The sequence below is a fragment of the Danio rerio genome, chromosome 13 (genome assembly GCF_052040795.2).
Source record: "Danio rerio strain M-AB ecotype USA chromosome 13, GRCz13ab, whole genome shotgun sequence".
NCBI classification, from domain to species: domain Eukaryota; kingdom Metazoa; phylum Chordata; class Actinopteri; order Cypriniformes; family Danionidae; genus Danio; species Danio rerio.
Genome location: NC_141033.1, coordinates 40,435,120 through 40,455,912, shown reverse-complemented (window position 1 = coordinate 40,455,912; position 20,793 = coordinate 40,435,120). Strand labels below are relative to the sequence as shown.

At 34.9% G+C, this 20,793-nt stretch overlaps 1 protein-coding gene across 9 annotated transcripts in view; it reads left to right on the top strand.

Moving 5' to 3' along the window:
- The window catches only part of eys (EGF-like photoreceptor maintenance factor), a 531,033-nt gene that overhangs the window by 370,674 nt on the left and 139,566 nt on the right, over window positions 1–20,793 (top strand). For 8 of the 9 annotated variants that reach the window (NM_001442782.1, XM_087277984.1, XM_087277983.1 and 5 more), the window contains 3 exon segments: window positions 8,083–8,267; window positions 9,778–9,869; window positions 19,468–19,618. In NM_001442782.1, the coding sequence (NP_001429711.1) occupies window positions 8,083–8,267; window positions 9,778–9,869; window positions 19,468–19,618 (428 nt within the window). 9 annotated transcript variants of the gene reach the window in all.

Genomic DNA, 20,793 nt, shown 5'->3' with positions numbered 1-20,793 from the left:
TTCACAACAACTCGATAAATGTCCAGCCAAATGTATGGTAGAGTGGCCCAGCCAGAGCCTAAACCTAAGGGTGCTTTCACACCTGTGGATCGATTCAGTTGTTCCAAAACAGAGATTACAATTGTTACATTGTTGCTCTTTGCTTTTGGAGCGGTTGGCTTTCACACTACAAAGTTTCTAATCGAAATAAAAGAGCTAAAACAAGTCACGTGCGAGTAAACTCTCCTTACATTGGTCAGAGTGTCATGGTTTTTTCTGCAGCGTCCTGCTGAGCTGTCAGGAGAGGTGGTGGTTTGGTGGTGATTGACAGGGTGCGCGCGTGACGTGTCTGAGGAGAGACGCGATGGGGAGGGGTGAGAAGGGTGCGCGACGATGCCTATTTGAGGACCGGGATGGAGATGTGAGATTAACGGGAGATCATCACTCGTTTGCGGGCATCCGGAGACTCGCGAAACTTCCCACCCCACTCATAATTCTCTCTTCATATAGCCGTAAGCCTTTTACATATCCATAAAACACTGTGATATAACCGCGCTTGGATCGGATCGCTTTCTCACTACAATCGAACCGCTCCAGGGTTCGTTTTAATCGAGCCGAGACCACCTCATTCAAGCAATCTCAGAGCGATTACTTTGGCGCGGAACAGAGCGCGATTGCCCTGTTCACATATGCCAAACGAACCGCGCTAACTGGGCAAACGAGATACGTTCCGAAACAAAAGTGTAGGTGTGAAAGCACCCTAAATCCTATTGAATATCTCTTGAGAGATCTAAAAATGGCTGTACACCTTCGGTTCCCATCCAACCTGATGGAGCTTGAGAGGCACTGCAAAGAGGTATAGTCAAAAATTCATAATATTCAAAAAGACTTGAGGCTGTAATTGCTACCAAATGTGCATTAACAAAGAATTTAGCAAAGGTTGTGAATACTTATGTACATGTGATTTTACAGGTTTTTTATTTTTAATATATTTGCAACAATTTAAAAAAAAATTTTTACATTGTCATTATGGACTATTGTGTATAAAATTTGGAGGAAATAAATACATTTAATCTGTTTTGGAGTAAGGCTGTAACATAAACAAATGTGGAAAAAGTGAAGCACTATGAATAAGTTCCGGATGCACTGTATATAGGACCTTAAAGATATTAACAGTAATATTTTTTTAAATATTAGTATTAATATTGATAATACAATTATTTATTGCATTAATATTAGAACTACTAATATTAATTATATATCTGATTTAGCAATATATATATATATATATATATATATATATATATATATATATATATATATATATATATATATATATATATATATACTATTATTATTATTATTATTATTCTGTTAAAGTTTAAAAACAATATACATAGCCTATTTACCAACTAGGTCTTTAGTTAGTTAGTTAGTTAGTTAGTTAGTTAGTTTGAAATTGCACCATACATTTTATATTTCAGCATACAGTACAATATTGTTCTAAATCACAGGAGTCAATTTCAAGTTCCTGGGGGCCGCAGCTCTGCACAGTTTAGTTTCAACCCTGCTCCAACACACTTACCAGTAGGTTTCAAACAAGCATGAAGGACCCAATTAATTTGATCTGGTGTGTTTAATTAGGGTTGAAACTAAACTATGCAGTGTTGCGGCCCTTCAGGAACTAGAATTGACACCTGTGTTCTAAACAGAACTATTGCTATGTACAAATAATAATAATCTTAATAATAAATAATAATATTTAAAGAGCCGTATTGTATGTTTAAGGCTATTTCATACAGGTCATCATACAGTAGATATCAATCTTCCCATCAGTGACGTGCATCTAGTCTCTTAGTCAATGTGTGTAAAGATTTTGGACATCTTCTTGGACACCTTTAATGCTTCCAAACAGTTTGCTGCATTTTTATAAATTGTCTTGAGGTAGATCATTATGATTCGGTTGACTTTCTATGTGCGATTTGATTGGACAGGAATCACAGGACTGATTTTTCTAATCCCCATGAACAGGGAATAATAAAGTAGTGACTGCAGGTGAAGGAAAGTAGTGGAGTAAAAGTATAGATACAGCACTAAAAATGTACTCAAGGGAAAGTAACAGTACACATTTATAAAACTACTTAATATATTACTATTTCTGCAGAAGAATGTTGTTAACCAAAAAAGTTAATCATCCTATTGACTTATGTAGGAGAAATCCTCACTATGAAAGTCAGTGTGAATCGACAGTGGTTTGGTTAAACATGTTCTGCAAAATATCTTCTTGTATGTAGCACAAATGATGCATGTGACACAATATACAGCATAATCTGTTTATCTTTTATGAGCAATAATCGAGATGGCTAATATTTGTTTCTAATAAAAGTTCATTAAGTGTAAAATAAGCAGCTAATTATGTTGGAAAATGGCGCATAAGCGCAAGTTACTCTTGCATTTTAAACCATTACATACATATTTTCCCTCCGTCTATATTTTTAATGGATGTGCTTACCATTCATACATTAAACAACAGTATTTCTGAATGGCCGTAAGGAAAACACTAACACACACACACACCCTCTCTTTTTCTCTCTCTCTTCCTCTCTTGTTCTTCTCTTTACAGAGATCTATATTTATACATCCCATAATAGTGTTTATCAGCACAACTGGCACCCATCCAGCCAAGTCAGCATTTCGCAAACATGAGCAATAACCATCCTCTCGAAGTGTTTGCGGACTTATTTTATCCAATAGGAGTTTTATGTTCGAGATTTCCTTTAGTGTGTCTTTCATAGCTCGCTCTGTCGATATTAACCACCGAATGAGCTCGCAATCACCTGTCCCTATTGACCGCTTTTGAATGTTTAAGAAGCAGACTGCGCCAACCACGTGGAGAAGTTAGTGGTTGAAATGCAGATTTTTAAAGCGGGATCTGGAGTTAACTGCTAATGAGGTGAGTGTTTGCCTCCCGGCAGCAATCGCGAACTGCGTGAAAGCCTTATATCAGTCCAAACAAGCATCTCAAATTAATGAATGGCTCAGTCTCAAAGGGGTAATTTTCCATCATCAACGCTGGTAAACCTGCCTGGAACGCCAGGGGAGGGAGAAGGTAGACGCTCCATATAGTCATTCAGCATTCATCCTCATTAATCGCTAGTTTTCAGATAAGTCTCCATTCTTGCGGTCACAGGCTTCCCCCGCAGATATTTGTCCTATTATGAAGTGCAGGACTTGGGGGATTTTTCTACAAGCTACTTAATCGCCAGTGCGCCCCGGAGACCTTCGGCGGCAGATCAAAAGATTTCAGCATTAAAAAAGATTTAAAGTCAAGCAAATATTGATGAAGCCTTCATCTGATGTAGGTCCATTAATCGTGACAGCAATCACAAATGCTCGCTATTTTGTAGTCGTCGGTCAATCATGGGGTAGGAAGGAAAAAATACTGCCGGCAGGTCCACATTATTGAACGTTTCGTTGCAAAACACCCCGAGGCAAGACCTTCCGAAGGCACTGTTTGAGATTGAAGGGCATTAACTCCAGACCAACGCTAATGCTCAGGCCAAATTGCTCAAGTCAGAGCCGCTCTTTTAAGTTCGTCCGCATCAGTACCCTAAATGATCTCAAAGAGGGTGGAAGTCTCGGAAAATGTCCCATAATTGCCGAGCGATATGGATGACAGGGAGCAGGATATCATGGCTTAAAATGAGGCATGTAATAAGCTGGTATAATTTTTCTCAAGCAGTCACTCACTCTCAGCCGCTTTGCAAGGCGAATTTGTGTGGCTTTCTTGGCAAACCACATGCTACCGCGGTCATCGTGTGGGTTACTCTTCACTTGCTCTAAAAACCCCTCATGGTACAAGGCTGAGGTTCCTCAAGCTGACAGAAAGAGGTTTACGCAGCAGAGAGATCATCTTAGACCTCCTCTAAGCAAGCTACTCTCATTCACATGCACTTTTTTAGCTTCATCAGCTCTTGGGATGCAAACTATGATCAATGGTAACTGGCATGTTCCTGCGCTTTTTAGCATCTGAATGACTGCATCCTTTGAAATGTTAAACACAAAATGCTTTTAGATTTCATTAAGGATGAAAGATTGTTATTTTCCGCCATCTCTAAGTATGATAGATGCACTACAGTGGTAAGGACATTTCGAGGTGAACATCAGTGGCTTCAGAGGATCCACTGACAGCGGTAGAACATTGGACGAGCAGCCCTTTTCTGCCTCTAATTGGAGTAGACTTCCTCTGGAGCGTTATTCTTCAGTCCCTCCCAATTAAAGCCGATCTGAAAACTGCCTTTTTAAATGTACCAAGTCATGGCAGGTAATAGGTCACTCGTAGCTTTGATCAAACTGCAGCGAGAGAAAAGGAGCTACTGTACCAGCCGCAATTATCATAAAGTAGCTTTAAAATGAAAGACGGAGATCTTACAGACACCTGTTTTACAGGCTTTCAGCTTTTTTTTTCTGTGAGTCAAATGAAAGCACAGTTTATAGCAGTAAGTTTTCACTTTCGTCAGATGTGGGAAATCTTTCTCTGAGATAGTTTGTAGGCTGCAAAGAAATGTTTTACTGTCGTCATAAGTTGTCTATAGCATATATGCATAATTTTAATAGATGTAATTCATCTATCTGTCTAGCTAATTATCCGTCTGTCTGCCTATACATTTGAAGTCAGAATTATTAGCCCCCCTGTTTATTTGTTCCCTCAATTTCTGTTTAACGGAGAACAGATTTTTTTTAACACATTTTTAAACATAGTGGTTTTAATAACTCAATTCTAATAACTGATTTATTTTATCTTTGCCATGATGACAGTAAAATATTTAGTAGAAGGTGTAATATTTTACTAGATATTTTTAAGACATTAGTATTCAGCTTAAAGTGACATTTAAAGGCTTAACTTGCTTAATCAGGTTAATTAGGCAGGTTAGGGTAATTAGGCAAGTATTTGTATAACGATTTGTTCTGTAGACTATCGGAAAAATATAGCTTGAAAGGGCTAATAATTTTGACCTTTAAATATTTTTTAAAAACATTTAAAACTGCTTTTATTCAAGCCGAAATAAAATAAATAGAAAAATTTCCAGATGAAAAAATGTTATCTAACATGCTGTGAAAACGCCCTTGCTCTGTTACACGTCATTTGGGAAATCAAAGGGGCCAATAATTGTCACTTCAACTGTGTCTGTTTAGAATTTGTCATTTGTTTCTCCGTGAATTTATTAACAGTTTACAGTTTTGGCTTTTGTGTGTTGCTGCATATATACAGTGGTGGGTAAAGTTACTTTTAAAAGTAATATTTTACAATGAAAAATAAATAAATGTGTTTTTAAGGAAAGTATTATGAAAGTATGTGTTTTTTTTATTATACTTATTAAGATTTAAACATAAAATTGTTATATACACTACCTGACAAAAGTCCAAAAGTTTTAGGAATAACAAATAAAAACTTGACTTTTAGTTGATAATTTGGTATCAGAAGTGATAGAAAGCATTCTTGCAGGACTCCCACAGTTTATCAAGGTCATCTTTAATGCCTCTTCCTACATCTTACCCCAGACATGCTCAATAATGTTAATTTCTGGTGACTGGGTTGGCCAATCCTGTAGAACCTTGTATAAAACTTAACGCTATCGTGCTAAAGAATTTGCACTTTTCTGTGGTTTGTAATGTAATAGGCAGCACAAATGTTTTAATACCTCAGGCTGTTGATGTTGCCTTCCACTCTGCAGATCTCTCACACACCCCCAAATTAAGTCAACTCCAAACCATGATTTTTCCTTCACCAAACTTGACTGATTTCTATGAGAATATTGGGTCCATGTGGGTTCCAATAGGTCTTCTGCAGTATTTGTGATGATTGGGATGCAGTTCAACAGATATATTCTGCCACTTTTAATAATGATCAGCTAGAAGTTTTTTTGTGTCTCTTACAATTGCAATTGACAACAAGACTTTTGTCAGGTAGTGTACTGGTTTTAATAGTATATTTGGTATCAAATTAAATTTCTATATTAATAATAATATTAATGTAGTTTTTTATAGTTTATTACTTTTATATTTTGCATTTTGAATACACATAATAATGCAATAAAATGTTTTAAATAATAATTTAAACTAAATATAGAAGGCCATGTAAGAAAGTATTGCAGTCACACACTTCATTTTGGCAAATGTTGTACAATAAAAAGAAAATTTTAAAAAGAAAACCTCTGCTCAGTAAACTAAAATTATTAATTATATTATGGGAAACAAATTAAGACGACTTGAAAATTAGGGCTGGGTGATTAATCGAAGAGTAAACAAAATTGTCATTCAGAACCACGTATGGAGTCACGTGATCACTGATTCATACTTATGCTGCCGGCTTGCAGCCACATCTGATCTGAGGAAGATGGACCCATTCTTAAGCCTTGCTTTGCACTACTTTGACAATAATTAGATGCTGCGCCAGAGATGCCTTGAGATGGCATATTTTTCATTACATTAAACTTATTAGTTGCATAGAAATATTTGTTTACAGAACTTGCAAGAAATGCACTGTTTAAGATATTATTTACAGCATATACAAGAGTTATTTTATTTAGAAGAGATACTTTTTATTTTCTACTTTTAATTTGAAAACATTTTATTTTATTTTGAAAAAAATGAATTCTGTTTCCAAAAGTGCAAGTTTTTTATTTTAAATAAAATTTTTTACTTTTTTTTATAAGAGAAGTTAGTTTTAGGTAATGAGCGTTTTATTGTAGTTGTTCAACGTTGATGTTTAATAAGTAATCATAGATAGTAGTGTGTGTTTCCTTTTATTATTTTAAAATCAAGTAATGCACCCTTCATTCAAAAATCTCTCACTTGTAATATGTAAGCATATTTACTGTACAAAACCTCTCAGTGAACTATGAGGGCAAAAAAATATTTACATAAATAAAATAATCATTCATTAATCGTAATTAAGTAAAAATATTTAATTAATTGAGATTTTGATTTTAGGCCAAATCGCCCATCACTAGTCTCAATTTCTCTGGATTTACTGTTAGGTATATGTTTGATTAAAATATTAATATTTGTTTTATTCTATAAATGGAAAAATAACATTTGTTTTAATGGAAAATCCATGTTCCATGAAAATCCATGAAAATGTTTTTCCACTAAATAACAATCTCTTAAATTCTGTAATTAAACATTTGTATTATGTTGTCTAAGATTAATAATTGTAGAACATTGCTATTCTTTGCAAATAATGCTTCAAATACGCTTAAAAAAACTACTATAAACACTATACACACATTAGTGTCAAATCAATGTTAAATAACATTCCATCTGCTCAGAGCAGAACATTATATATAAAAAAAACTAGCATTAACATATTCATAGGTTTAAAATCACTGATCATTTGTAACACTGTAATATTCAAAAGTGGTCAAACAATATTGTCCTAATTGACTTACTGTTGGGAATGTAATGTGGAGAGAGCATCATTTTTGTTCCTAATTTGTTACTCATACACTTTCTCCAGTTATGGTTAAACCTGCTGAAGTTGATTAAAAACTGATAGCGGCTAAATGAAATATGGAGCTTTGCCCATTAAAAAGTTTAAATATTCAAAAAACCATAAATAACTGTCACAAAAGTTTCTCTTCCATGTGAGACTCAATTCATATCCCCTGTTTTATTCAGATTTTATTCATACAGAGTTTATTCAGATTCTCCATTCTTATCGACTCAGGCTCTCATACGCATTCACAATGCAGTCCTGAATATTAAAAAGGTTGTGTTGCCCACTTTTTTATTTGGAGTGACATGATAACAGAGGTTCTGTGATGTTCATTCTCATTATGATTCAGCATAGCATAGGGCTACATTTTCTTGTACCTAGGATGAAATATTATCATATTAAATATATATTTTAGTCAACTGTATAATGACAAAAACATGTTGTTTTTGTTTACCAACCCCCAAAAAGAACTCAAATATTCGATATCTATGCAAATTTGGGTTCTGAGAAGCAACTCACATTCACACAAGTGTCAAGGTTTACTTTATACTATTCAAAGAAACTATGGCAGAGTATGTATAACAGCCTACATTTCAATCCTGCAGATGCTAGTTTTGGAGGATATTCTGGGAATTCCTTTTTGGAGTTTGGAGGATTTGAAGTTGCTGTTCCGATCAGTGTCACGGTGAGATTCCAAACTGAATCAATGTACGGAACCTTACTGTATTCAGCCAGTGCCAAAAGAAGTGTGTTCTTCATTAAACTCTACATTTCCAATGGAATACTCCAGGTAAAACCTCACATGCATTTGAGTTCTCAAAGAGTCAGCCTTGCGTAAAGGAACGATCACACTTTACAATGAGGTTTCATTAATTAATGTATTTACTAACATGAACTAATTATGAACAATACTTGTGCAACAATCATTATTCATAGTTCAACATTTACTAATGTATTATTAACATCTAAATGCATGCTTGGTAACATTAGATAATGCCTCTTAAGTTAACATCATGAACTAACAACTAGCAACGATATATTTTTATAAACTAACATGAACAAATAATAAATGTATTGTTCATTGCTTGTAAATGTAAGCAAATGCATTAACATTAACTAATACTACACTACCCGGCCACTTTATTAGGTACACCTTACTAAAACTGGGTTGGACCCACTTTTGCCTTCAGAACTACCTTAATCCTTTGTGACATAGATTCAACAAGGTACTGGAAATAATCCTTAGAGATTTTGGTCCATATTGACAGCATCACAGAGTTGCTGCAGATTTGTCAAAATATCCCCTTCCACCTCATCCATTCAAACCACTCTGAGATAATTTGCGCTTTGACATGATACATCCTCCTGGAAGTTGCCATCAGAAGATAGGTGCACTGTGGTCATAAAGGGATGGACATGGTCAGCAATAATTCTCAGGTAGGCTGTGGCTTTTACATGATGCTCAATTGGTAATGGGCCCAAAGTGTGCCAAGAAAATATTCCCCACACCATTGAGTCGTTATTCCAAGGCAGGGTGGATCCATGCTTTCAAGTTGTTGACACCAAATTCTGACCCTACCATCTGAATGTTGCAGCGGAAATAAGACTATTCAACATTGTCCAATTTTGGTAAGCCTGTGAGAACTGACTCATTTTCCTGTTTTTAGCTGACAGGAGTGGCACCTGTCGTGGTCTTCTGCTGCTGTAGCCCATCCTCCTTAAGGTTGGACGTGTTCAGAGATGCTCTTCTGCATACCTCAGTTGTAACGGGTGGTTATTTGATTTACTGTTGCCTTTCCACTCACTGGATATTTTCTCTTTTTCGACCATTCTCTGTAAACTCTAGAGATGTTTATGCATTAAAATCCCAGTAGATCAGCAGTTTCAAAAGTCGCTTAAATCACCTTTCTTCCTCATTTTGATGCTCGGTTTGAACTGCAGCAGATCGTCTTGACCATGTCCACATGACTAAATGCATTGAGTTGCTGCCATGTGATTGGCTGATTAGAAATTTGCGCTAAGGAGCAGTTGGACAGGTGTACCTAATAAAGTGACTCTCTCGTCCTAACTCCAGAATTTAACGCTCTGACCCCAAACATTTAATTTGTTTAATTAACACTTCAATTGCCTCTTCTTCTTGTTAAATTGCTGAATGTCTCCTCAATTGTAAGTTGCTCAGATAAAAACATCTGCTAAATGACAAAGTAAATGTAGAACCTTATTGTAAAGTGTGACCAGTGGATTAAAATTTTAATTAGTTGTTCAAATATACTAACGCATGCTATTCTCACACCCTTTAGTATGACTTTTTGTGCAACCAAAAGCAAGGAGTTCAGCGGATCAATACAGCACAGTGGGTTGCTGATGGAAATGAACATGTGGTGATTTTCAGGTAAGAGAATTTCTCCTCCAGCATGTAAGTAGTTTGAGATCACAGAGGCTATAAATGAATCTGGTGTCTACCGATTGAATAAGGGACATGGAAGAAGTTAATTAATAGGAAGCAGATGGTGAAACTGGTCATGTAAAGGGAGCCATTTGTGACTTATTCATAAGTTAAGTTAAATTTAGAATATAGAATGGCTTTATTCATAACCAGACTGTAAATAAAGTAATTAGTTACTTTTTTAGGAGCCATGTGTTACTAATCTGTAAGTTAAGTTAAATTTAGAGGATAGAAAAGCTTTATTCATAATCACACTGTAAAAAAAAAAGTAATTAGTTACTTTAAAAATGTGAGTAAACCTGTTGCTTTTAGATCAGTTAGGTGACTACTTTTTAAAATGTGAGTAAACCTCTTGCCTTAAAATTATTAAAGTTGCAAGTTACAATGGGTTTACTGCTTTTTAAAGAAAAGTCAACTTGTCTCATTTAGGTCAACAGTTTTATTCACTCTTTTAATATCTATTCGCTTTATCAGTGGAGTCATACATGATTTCAAAAGAAAATGGACTTGGCACAGCTAGTGTTTTTTAGCCAATGATGAACCTTCTGTGAGAGCTTTATGTGACTATTTTTAATCTCAAAAGGTTCCTTTTACAGCATTGATGTTATCAGTTAAATAGACTTAATAATAATAATAATAATAATAATAATAATAGTAATAATAATAATAATAATAACAATAATAATAATAATAATAATAATACCTTTTATTAATAGGTGCTTTTTAAAGCATTCAAGGACACCTTATGTCACAGGCACATCATAAAATACAAGACAGAAGAATAATAAACATAATAACAAACCAGAAAATCTGATTTTAATAATATTATTTAATGATATGATAATATTTATTAATTTTTTACACTTACAATACATACAGATCAGAATAAGTACACTGTAAAACCCAAAAAGTTAAGGTAACTTAAACCATTTGAGGAAACCAATTGTAACAAACTAAGTTCAAAAACTAATCCTACTGTGAACTTAATCTGTTTGAGTAAACAAAGCAGTTTGAGCACAGTAAAACTCAATAAATGAAGAGAACTCAAACCAGCTTACTACTTTAATACCCAATAAGTTAAGGAAACTCAAACTGTTTGAGGAAACCGATTTCTACAAACCATTTGAGTTAAGAACTAATCTATATGATTACTTTCAACTTCATTTAAGTTGAAGTAATGAGGTACTTAATTAACAAATTATCTTCAACATTGAGTTCAAAACTCTTTTCAATTGAGTGGAATTAACTTTCAGTCAATTTTGAGTTTACTACACTCACTTTATAAAGTTGACTGTTGGGTTTTACAGTTTGTTTTATTCAATTTTTACATCGTCACCTATAGTTTGAGATTTTAATTTTACAAAGGTTACTTGAAACATTTACTTACTTGAAACACTTATATGCTGTATATAAAATCACTTTTGTAAATGTCATGTCTCATCTCATCTTTGACCCATACGCATTATACTATTCAGCGAAATGATGGGGAATTTTTCTTTCCAGCACTTATTTGTTCAACTCTGTAATGGCTGCAATATAACTCCAAATTTGTCAGTCCTGGGCATTTGGACTAAAAGCTGTAAGATTGCTGAAAGGTCTTTGATGTTCAGAAGCACAATTCACAGAGGTCCATTAGGTTTGTTTCTTTTCATCCGATTCAGCAGAAAGTGAAATGCGCGGTCACACAGTCATTGAAAGATTTGATCAGATTTTGGGGTCTCTGAGAGACAGTGCAGCCTCTTCACACGCGGATGCTTTAGTCGGCTCCTGATCTTGAGTGCGTCAGTCTGTTTATGTCTGTTTTTCATAGAGATTTTTGAAAAGCTTCCAAGATGCACCAGCTGCACAATTCAGTCATTACTTTTGTGCCAACTAGCAAAAGACTTGGTGTGAAAGAGAGTTGTCAAAATGAGATTGAACAAAGAAACAGGATCGAGAGACCATCTCTTAAAAGGGGTCATATTATTCAAATCGCAATTTCCTTGATCTTTTGAAGTAGAGGTTGTTGTACTATTAAAAAACACAGTGAGCAGTTGTGCCACTTTTAGTGCTGAATGTCAGACCAAAAACATGTCTCATTCGCCAAACAGGCACTAAATCCACTGCTGTTGAACATGTTAGTAATTAAAGGAATATTCCAGATTAATAATTTTTCTCTAGTTATTCGTTCTTTTTCTTTAAAAAATTAAATAATAATAATAATAATAATAATAATAATAATAATAATAATAATAATAATTGCTTACGTTTAAATAGCACTTTTTTAGACACTCAAAGTGATTTACACATTGGGGGGAATCTCCTCATCCACCTGGATCACACGACGACAGCCATATTATGCCAGACTGTACACCACTCACCAGGGGTCTCATGTCCGAAGACTTGTGTGGAAATCATACTAAAACATTGCGTATGCACAAAGCTGTAAATGTGCGTACGCAGTAAAAAATTCAGATGTATGAAACATTGCGTACGCCGAATCACACGCATATTCACTTCGTATATCTGAATGAACGTGAAACTGAGTGCAACATGCATAAGCGCAAAACCCCTCCCTGCCTCATCCCCTGTATGAATATGCTAATGACTCTACTTTAGCAAAACCCAACTAAAAAGCAATGGCAAAAGCAAGCAAAAAGAGTAACTTTGAACAGAATGTGAATTGGAGGTGCTGCTTTCGGAGGTAGAACGGAGAAAAACAGTGTCATTTGCAAGTTTGTTCTTCGGAATTTAATAACAAAAAAAATAGAGTGGGAGAGTTAAGCTGATGCAGTTGACACCGTTGGGTCTGAACATCGCACTGAGTGGATTAAGAAAGAAATAATGCGATCTATAGGATGACAAGTTTGAGCATGAACTCGAATCCAGCGTCGGATGAACTCATTCTTTTTTTTCCCCCGCTACATATCAGATTTTGCCAACACTCTTCATCACTAGGAAGACAAGTAGGAATCATTAACAAGTCTATGCATCATATTTTATTTGCACATTTATAGAATGAAAATGTTTCTGATTCACGTATGCAAATTCATCTTAAATAGTGCCTTTATAGCAATGTGTGTGGAGTCGATCGCTCTGATTACATTGGGAAAACCGGCGACCGCTGCAAATTGCGCTTTAAAATTTGGCTGGTCAACTGCATGGTATGGAAACCTTATATACCTGCTAGACATGCGGATGATTCTGTCTCATACAGCTGCCATTGCATGGCTTAAAGACACTTTGTAGAGTGCAATTTAACACTCAGGACTCGGCAATGGAAATAAAACAGACACACACAAGAAATGTGCGTACGCCAGGCATGAAGTTGATGTGGACCTGCGCACTTTCCCACGTTCATTTCATCATTAGTAAATCCAAACGTACGCACCTGGCGTACGCAAAGTTTTTGTGTGTACGCAGCGTTGATACATGAGGCCCCAGCTGATTGGTGGAGAGTGGACAAAGTAATGTAGCCAATTATAATATGGGGATGGCTAGGAGGCCATGATGGACAGAGGTAAATAAGCAAATCTGGCTAGGATGTCGGGGTTAAACCCCTACTTTTTTTACCTGGGAATTTCAGGAGTCGGGACCTCAGTTTAACGTCTCATCTGAAAGACGATGCTCACTGAGCAGTATAGGGTCTTCAACACTGTACTAGGGCATTATGACCCACACAGACTGCAAGTTTTGCGCCCGCTACTTTCCTCACTAACACCACATCCGGCATCAACCTAGCTTTCCCCTGTGGTCTCCAATCTTGGTACAGACCAGGCATAGCCCTGCTTAGCTTCAGTGGTTGATCATGTGAGAGTTGCAGAGAGCTTCGACACAGAAAACAGAAACACCAACTGGCCCAGCTAGTACTCGAACCAGTGACCTTCTTGCTGTGAGGTGACAGTGCTAACCACTGAACCACTGTGCTGCTGCATACAGTTAATTTACTCCTTCTTGGTCAATCCAAGATGTACCGTAGGTGACTTTTTTCTCCAGTAGATCATTAAAGATTTTGGCTTGAAATCATGGTCTTTGATGATTCATAAAAATGCATGCGTTTTCATTTCATACATCACCAGGAACCACACTTTTAACTGAAAATCATCTTTAAACATTTACTGAAGAAAAAAAAGCTGATTGTGCATCACATAATAATAATCCCAAGTAAATAAATGTTCATTTTAAGAATGTGAAGCTATATATATTTTAGAGATTCCATTATAAAATAAACAAAACTGTAAAATTATAAATAAAACAATTTAAACTAGATAGTGACTTAAATGTGCTGTATTTAAGTTTTTGACTCTTCTAAAGCATAAAAATACCATAACATGTTTGCAGATATTTAAGAAAAAAGCTTAGTGAACATTCTTGTTTATCTGAAAAGAAGTCAGATATTCTGTTTTGAAAATGTGTGTTATGTGACAGAATGCTGTCTTTGTTTTGGTTCTTGTAACCCGCTCAATGCCAGTTTAGCCAATTATATTTCAGCACCCCGGGTTGCCTTGTTGGAAAACCACATATTTCATTTATTCATTCAGAAAGGCTCACAACGCATGTGTCCGTGACCGAAATGCGACCTCCGGTGGACATTGTCTCACTCCAAAATGAGAGACAGAGGTAAAGTTCCACGTGAGGTTATTAATTAACATATAAGATTACTAGATAAGTGTAAGCATTAGACATGTTACAGTTTTAACCCCATATCATATATTGAAAATATTCCTCCTATCGCGTGCCATGATTTAATATTGATCATGGTTTCAGCCTTTTCAGCCTTTAGGCTTGATTGTCAGACTCGCTCCAGTTGATCAATTTGGCAAACTGCGCTTGCGTTTGTTTTGATCCAGGAATGTAATGCCAAGTTCAACCACTGGCTGTCAAACTTACATACTGCACCTTTAAAGAAGCATAGCATTTGCCTAAATTCACTTTAATAAAACAAAACGAGTGACCAGTACAATATATGGCTCTCTTAATTATTTGAAATCCTCTAAACTTCTATCTCTATTGAAAGTCTATTCAAATAAAACTCTTCTCACTTTAAATTAAGGGATTAAATAATCAAGATTAATCAAGACGTTTAATCCAAGTATTCTGAAGAGATGAGATCACTTTAAATGCTTAACAGATTTAATTTAGACATTCACATATAAACATTGATTGGCAATCATTAGCAGGAGCTCATCTGAACTTGATTGACATGCGAACTTTGAATTAGTCATTAAGTTTAGTCAATTTATTTTTCAACAACACTGTGTTTTCTTTGAATCGTAGTTCAGTACTTTGTCTATTATTCCAATTTATCATCTAATTAAACATCTTCATGAATCATGGCCAGTTCAATTCACATTAAAGCATTTGAATTAATAAAGTTCAGAATTTATCCATAATAGATCGTTTTTCTGTTCTTAAAGGCACAACAGCACAAAAAGAAACACCCTGAGGGTCACACAAAGGGTGGAAAATTGTCATGAAATATTCAGTAATAACCAGCTCTCCTGCACAAAATAATGTTAGTGAACCCATTGGGAGGAATATAAAAATGATATTCCTTTAAATAAAGGTACAATGCATCCCCAAAGTTTCACTCCCTTATTCATTTCTCACATGACCAAATGAAAGCATGAAACAGTTTAAAAGACCGTGCTGTGCTTTATTGTCACCTTTAAAGCATGTCTAAGTAAAAGAAGCATTCTCCATGCGTCCTGCTGGGGAACTGTCTGCTCAAAGACTCAATGGGACCGGTGGCTTTCTTTGGCCAGATGCCAGGTTCTTCCAAATTAACAGTCTCTTCGGCGGCTCCAGAGGGAGGACGTCCAGGGCCTGGTGGTCTGTACTCCTGAGGTGAGGAAAAGCAAAAGAAGAAGAAAAAACTCCACAGCCTGCGGATCACAAGCTTAACAAATCAGTCAAGATTGGCTTTTCTGAACCACTGAAGAGGGGGAGACGGATATCAAGGCTGGTTGGGGGGGGGGGGGGGGGAATCTGCCATTATGAGCCGAGCATCTGTAGGCCAATCCTCCAGCTGCACATAGTTATCCCAGAATCCACACTGAGGTAATTATCTTTCCTCCCCTGTTGTTTGGAAGGGCAGAATGAGCTTTGGAAAACTCCCAAGGCTTGGGTACATCTCCGGAACAGTCTGTCCGAGTCGCATAAGAAGTCTTTAAAAAGGAAGACGGCACATAATTAGCCGCAGGTGAAAGACGCCCTTGAGCATAACCAATCATTTGTTTTGTTTAGTTGATTTGCAACCGCCTGCCATTTTAATCAGCATTTGACTGGCAGTAGAATTATTACTAATGGCAATAAAATTACTTTTACTGTACATGTACAGCTTTTTTGTATGCTGTATCAGGTCAATTATATGTTGATATTTAACACATTTAATCATACATGAACATATCCAAGATGTTCAATCAATAATGTTATTTTTTAAATCTTTCCGAAATGTTTGTGCTTAATTGTGTTTTAGGGCTGGTCAGAAATGTGAAGTAAAGTATATACACAGTTAACACATTTCCGATGTTATTATACTTCACATTTGAAACACATCTGAAACTTGGTTTATTCTAATTCTTGGGTTACCATTATTTATAAAACCCTAATACAACACAGATAGCAATATTTATTATATAAGTCACCATGATGACAACAATAGTGACCTTTGGGATTTAAACTGCACATTTGGGCATACATACTGTAAACTTACAGTAATTATTGAAAAAAAAAAAAATGTTACAATAGTTTTAAAATCACACTGCCATGACATATTATATATATATATACATACATATATACATATATACAAACATACATATATATATATATATATATATATATATATATATATATATATATATATATATATATATATATATATATATATATATATTTATGTATGTATGTATATATAATATGTATATATATATATATATATAATACTGTATGTCTATATTATATATATATATATATATATATATATATATATATATATATATATATATATATATAATATGTCATGGCAGTATGATTTTAAAAGTATTGTAACATTGTTTTTTTGTTTTTTTGTTTTTCAATAATTACTGTAAGTTTACAGTATGTATGCCCAAATGTGCAGTTTAAATCCCAAAGGTCACTATTGTCATCATGGTGACTCAATCTTTGACCATGATCAACAAAACTGAATAATTGTCAGTTCATAATAGTAGTCACTTCTAAGAAAATTGAAGAATCTTGTTTTGGAGCAACCAAGTTAAAGGTGCCATAGGATTGGGTATCGTTTGGGGTTATGTACCCCAATGCTTTTAAAAATTTACCTTGCCTGAATCGATACTTTTGAGACACAAAATTATGGTGGATGACTCTAGAAAAATATTTTATTTGACAAAAAATATATATTTAAAATTAAACAATATATTTAAAGTTTAAAGTATGCATCCGTTCTTATTTTAAATATTTGAATTGAATTGCATTCATTTATTTTTTTTGATCATTTGTTTGTTAGCATGAATTTAAGATTTGCATTATGCAATTAACATTACATTAGCTTACTACTAACCTGTGGAAAGGCTGTCTTCACAATCAGGGAACATCTTTTTTCTAGGGTCGGGGCTTGTGACTATGTTTACATGGACATCAGTAAATTAAAGATTTGCCTTAATCTGAATAAGACAATAATGTGATTAAGATGTTTACATGAGGTGCTTTTTGAATGTTTCATTTACTATGTTTTATGATGGAAAAAACCTCTGTACTTTGTGATGTGTGCATCTGTGTCTTTTAAGGTAACCTAAAAATGGCTGTTTACATGGTAGACTCTTAATCGGAGTATCACCTTAATCATATTAAAATTAAAGTATTGGTGTCCATGTAAACATACAGTACAAACGCAACTTTGGTAAAGCATCTGCTTCACGTTGCTGTGTCAGAATCCTTGCTTGTAAAATATAGTCATACTTTAGAATGATCAGTTTAAGCAAATTTGATTAACACAAACATGCATGTTGATAAATCTGAAGGGAGTTAGGGAGTTAAAATTATTGGCCCCTTTAAACTATGTTTATAAACCAACGTTATACAATAACTTGCCAAATTACCCTAACCTTCCTAGCTACCCTAGTCAACCTAGTTAAGCCTTTAAATGTCACTTTGAGCTGTATAGAAGTGTCTTGAAAAATATCAAGTCAAAATAGTCAAATATTATGTACTGTCATCATGGCAAAGATAAAATAAATCAGTTATTAGAAATGAGCTATTAAAATGTTGTTTAGAAATGTGTTGAAAAACAAATCTCTCCGTTAAACAGAAATTGGGGGAGAAAAACAGGAGGGCTAATAATTCATGGGGGCTAATAATTCTGACTTTAACTGTAGGTACCGGTGCCATAACGGCACCAGGTTTCAGTACCCAACCCTAGGTACCATAGAGTGCATTGATTCAAAGTGTATCTACATAGTAGGCATGGGGCTAAAACAAGTTTCACAATTCTCCAGAAAGAGTTTGGCATGCTTTGGTGTGACGCTGAATAAATTTATAATCCGCATATCCTGCAATTTGTGTTCTGACAAGCAATGAAGACTCAGTGGTCATGCATGGCTGCCCACTTTACAAAACTGCTCCTTTTTAGTCTCTGTTTCTCCCATTTTCAAAATTAGAGTCCTCCGTATTTAATATGTTTAATGAAAGCTTAGATAAACTTTAAAAAAAAAAGGAAATCTCAATAGAAATCATTGTGGCCAATCAAATCCAGCCTAGGTCATGCAGTGTAACAGTCTGTGTTTTGTTCCATTTGGCATGTTTTTACTGGGGTTTTACACTCACTGGATTTACATAAAAACAAGGAAACAATGGTGTTCGAGGATCACTGTATGTAATTTACATACTGAACTCTTATTGTTCATCTATGCCTAGGTATATCCAGATTTTCATTTTATGGCACCTTTAAACCACTCTGAAAATGAGACAGTTTGTAGTAACCATGTGACACTGCAAAAATTTAATTGAGAGCTTTTTTTCAACATATTTGCAGGAAATCCACTAAAACACCTGCTGGTAACATTTTAGAGCTTGGATTGGATTAAACGGGTTAAAACTCTTTCCACACATGGCATGACCTTAAATCACACCGTGAGCTGAAATCCACATTAACTATGATATTTTAAATGCTGTACTGGCTAATGAATTCACTGTGGACCTTTTTTTTTTTCCCTGTATCTCTTGTATCCATGGAAACAACACAGTCATTAGGAGTCATTCAGCATAACCTGTTTTCGGTCTGAATATTAAAAAAGCAGAAAATAATAACAGATAAAGCGGGCATTAGCAGTGCTTAGCTTTTAAAGTAATTGTGTTCTCCTTTAGGCATAGCAGATGCGTCTTATTAACATAAACCGAATTGCTTTAAAAGGTGTCTGTGGTATTAATACTAAATGTCATTAATTGAGTGCATTTAGAGCCATTAGGTGAAGAGATATGCGAAAAAAGCACCGGAAGTGTTGATTGTAACAACACCGAGAACATTTTGCACATCACACTGCTCTTTATTTTTGTGTTTTAACAGGCAATGTCTTTTTCCGTGTGTGGCTGAAGTCACCGTTAGTGGTGTCAGGACTGTCAGAAGTGCTCCAGGCAATTACACATCAGCCTTGAGGTTACAGAGAACTGACCATGTGTTTATTGGAGGTCTTCCTCGTCATCGTTCACCTTACAAAGTAAGAGATTCAGAAACAATGAGGAGATCACTTAAAAAGCCTTAATTCTGGATTTACTGGATTTTTTATGTATAAAAGTGAGTTAAGTGTAACTGTTTGTTTTGTTTCTCTTAAGGTCTGATAACGTTTCAATAACACTTTGCTTTAAGGTTGTTTTAGTTAATGCATTTACTAACATGAACCAACCAAGAAAAATACATTTACAGCCGATTCAAATGTTATAACTCAATTGAATGAGCGCTGTGAATGGTTATCAGCTGATAGATATGGGCTAGTAGGGGTCTTCTGCGCCTACTAGTTGGCTCAGAAGGCTGTTTTTGTCTATCCACATGGTTAATCGGCTATACAGACCCCCTAGTTTTTTGTGATTTTTTAAAAAGGATTTTATTGTGATAAAAATGACAGATTTTGTGGCGGTATTGCCCAGAAACTTGTGGGTTCAGGAACAACTAAAACAGCAATGGTGGACTGTAGAAGAAGGCTTATGTGTGCAGGCTATAAATTATATATATATATATATATATATATATATATATATATATATATATATATATATATATATATATATATATATATATATATATATATATATAACATATAATCCTTAATTATACTGATGTAAGTCAGACTATGTATTTATTCATTCATTCATTCATTCTCTGGGCCAGCAGTTGGTAGTGTCACTTTTTAATTAAAAATTATAGCCTGCACACATAAGCCTTCTTCTACAGTCCACCATTGTTGTTTTAGTTGTTCTTGAACCCACTTATGAAAGTTTTGTTTTCAACACTTATAAAAGGTTGCATTGTAGTTGAAAATAGTGTTATAGAATCGTATTAAAGAATCATACTGTAAACTAGCAACATCTGGTTGAAACAGTAAGACATATGGGGGAAAACATCAAAACAACTAGAAAAGTAAGGGGAATTAAAGTAAGTCATATAAATTGCTAAATAAATTTTTGATGTCTACATTTTACTTTGATGTGCAACTGAACTTGCTTTCAAGCCTTAAAATGTTCAATTTTCACAGGTTTTTTTTTTTAATCAAAAGGATTCACAAATTGGTTTGAATTATTAATAAGTGAATCCTATAATTCTTACCCAGAATTTGTTAGTGACTATCTTTTTTTAAAACACTAAAATTAATTGGCCAACTTGAAACCTGTTATTTAA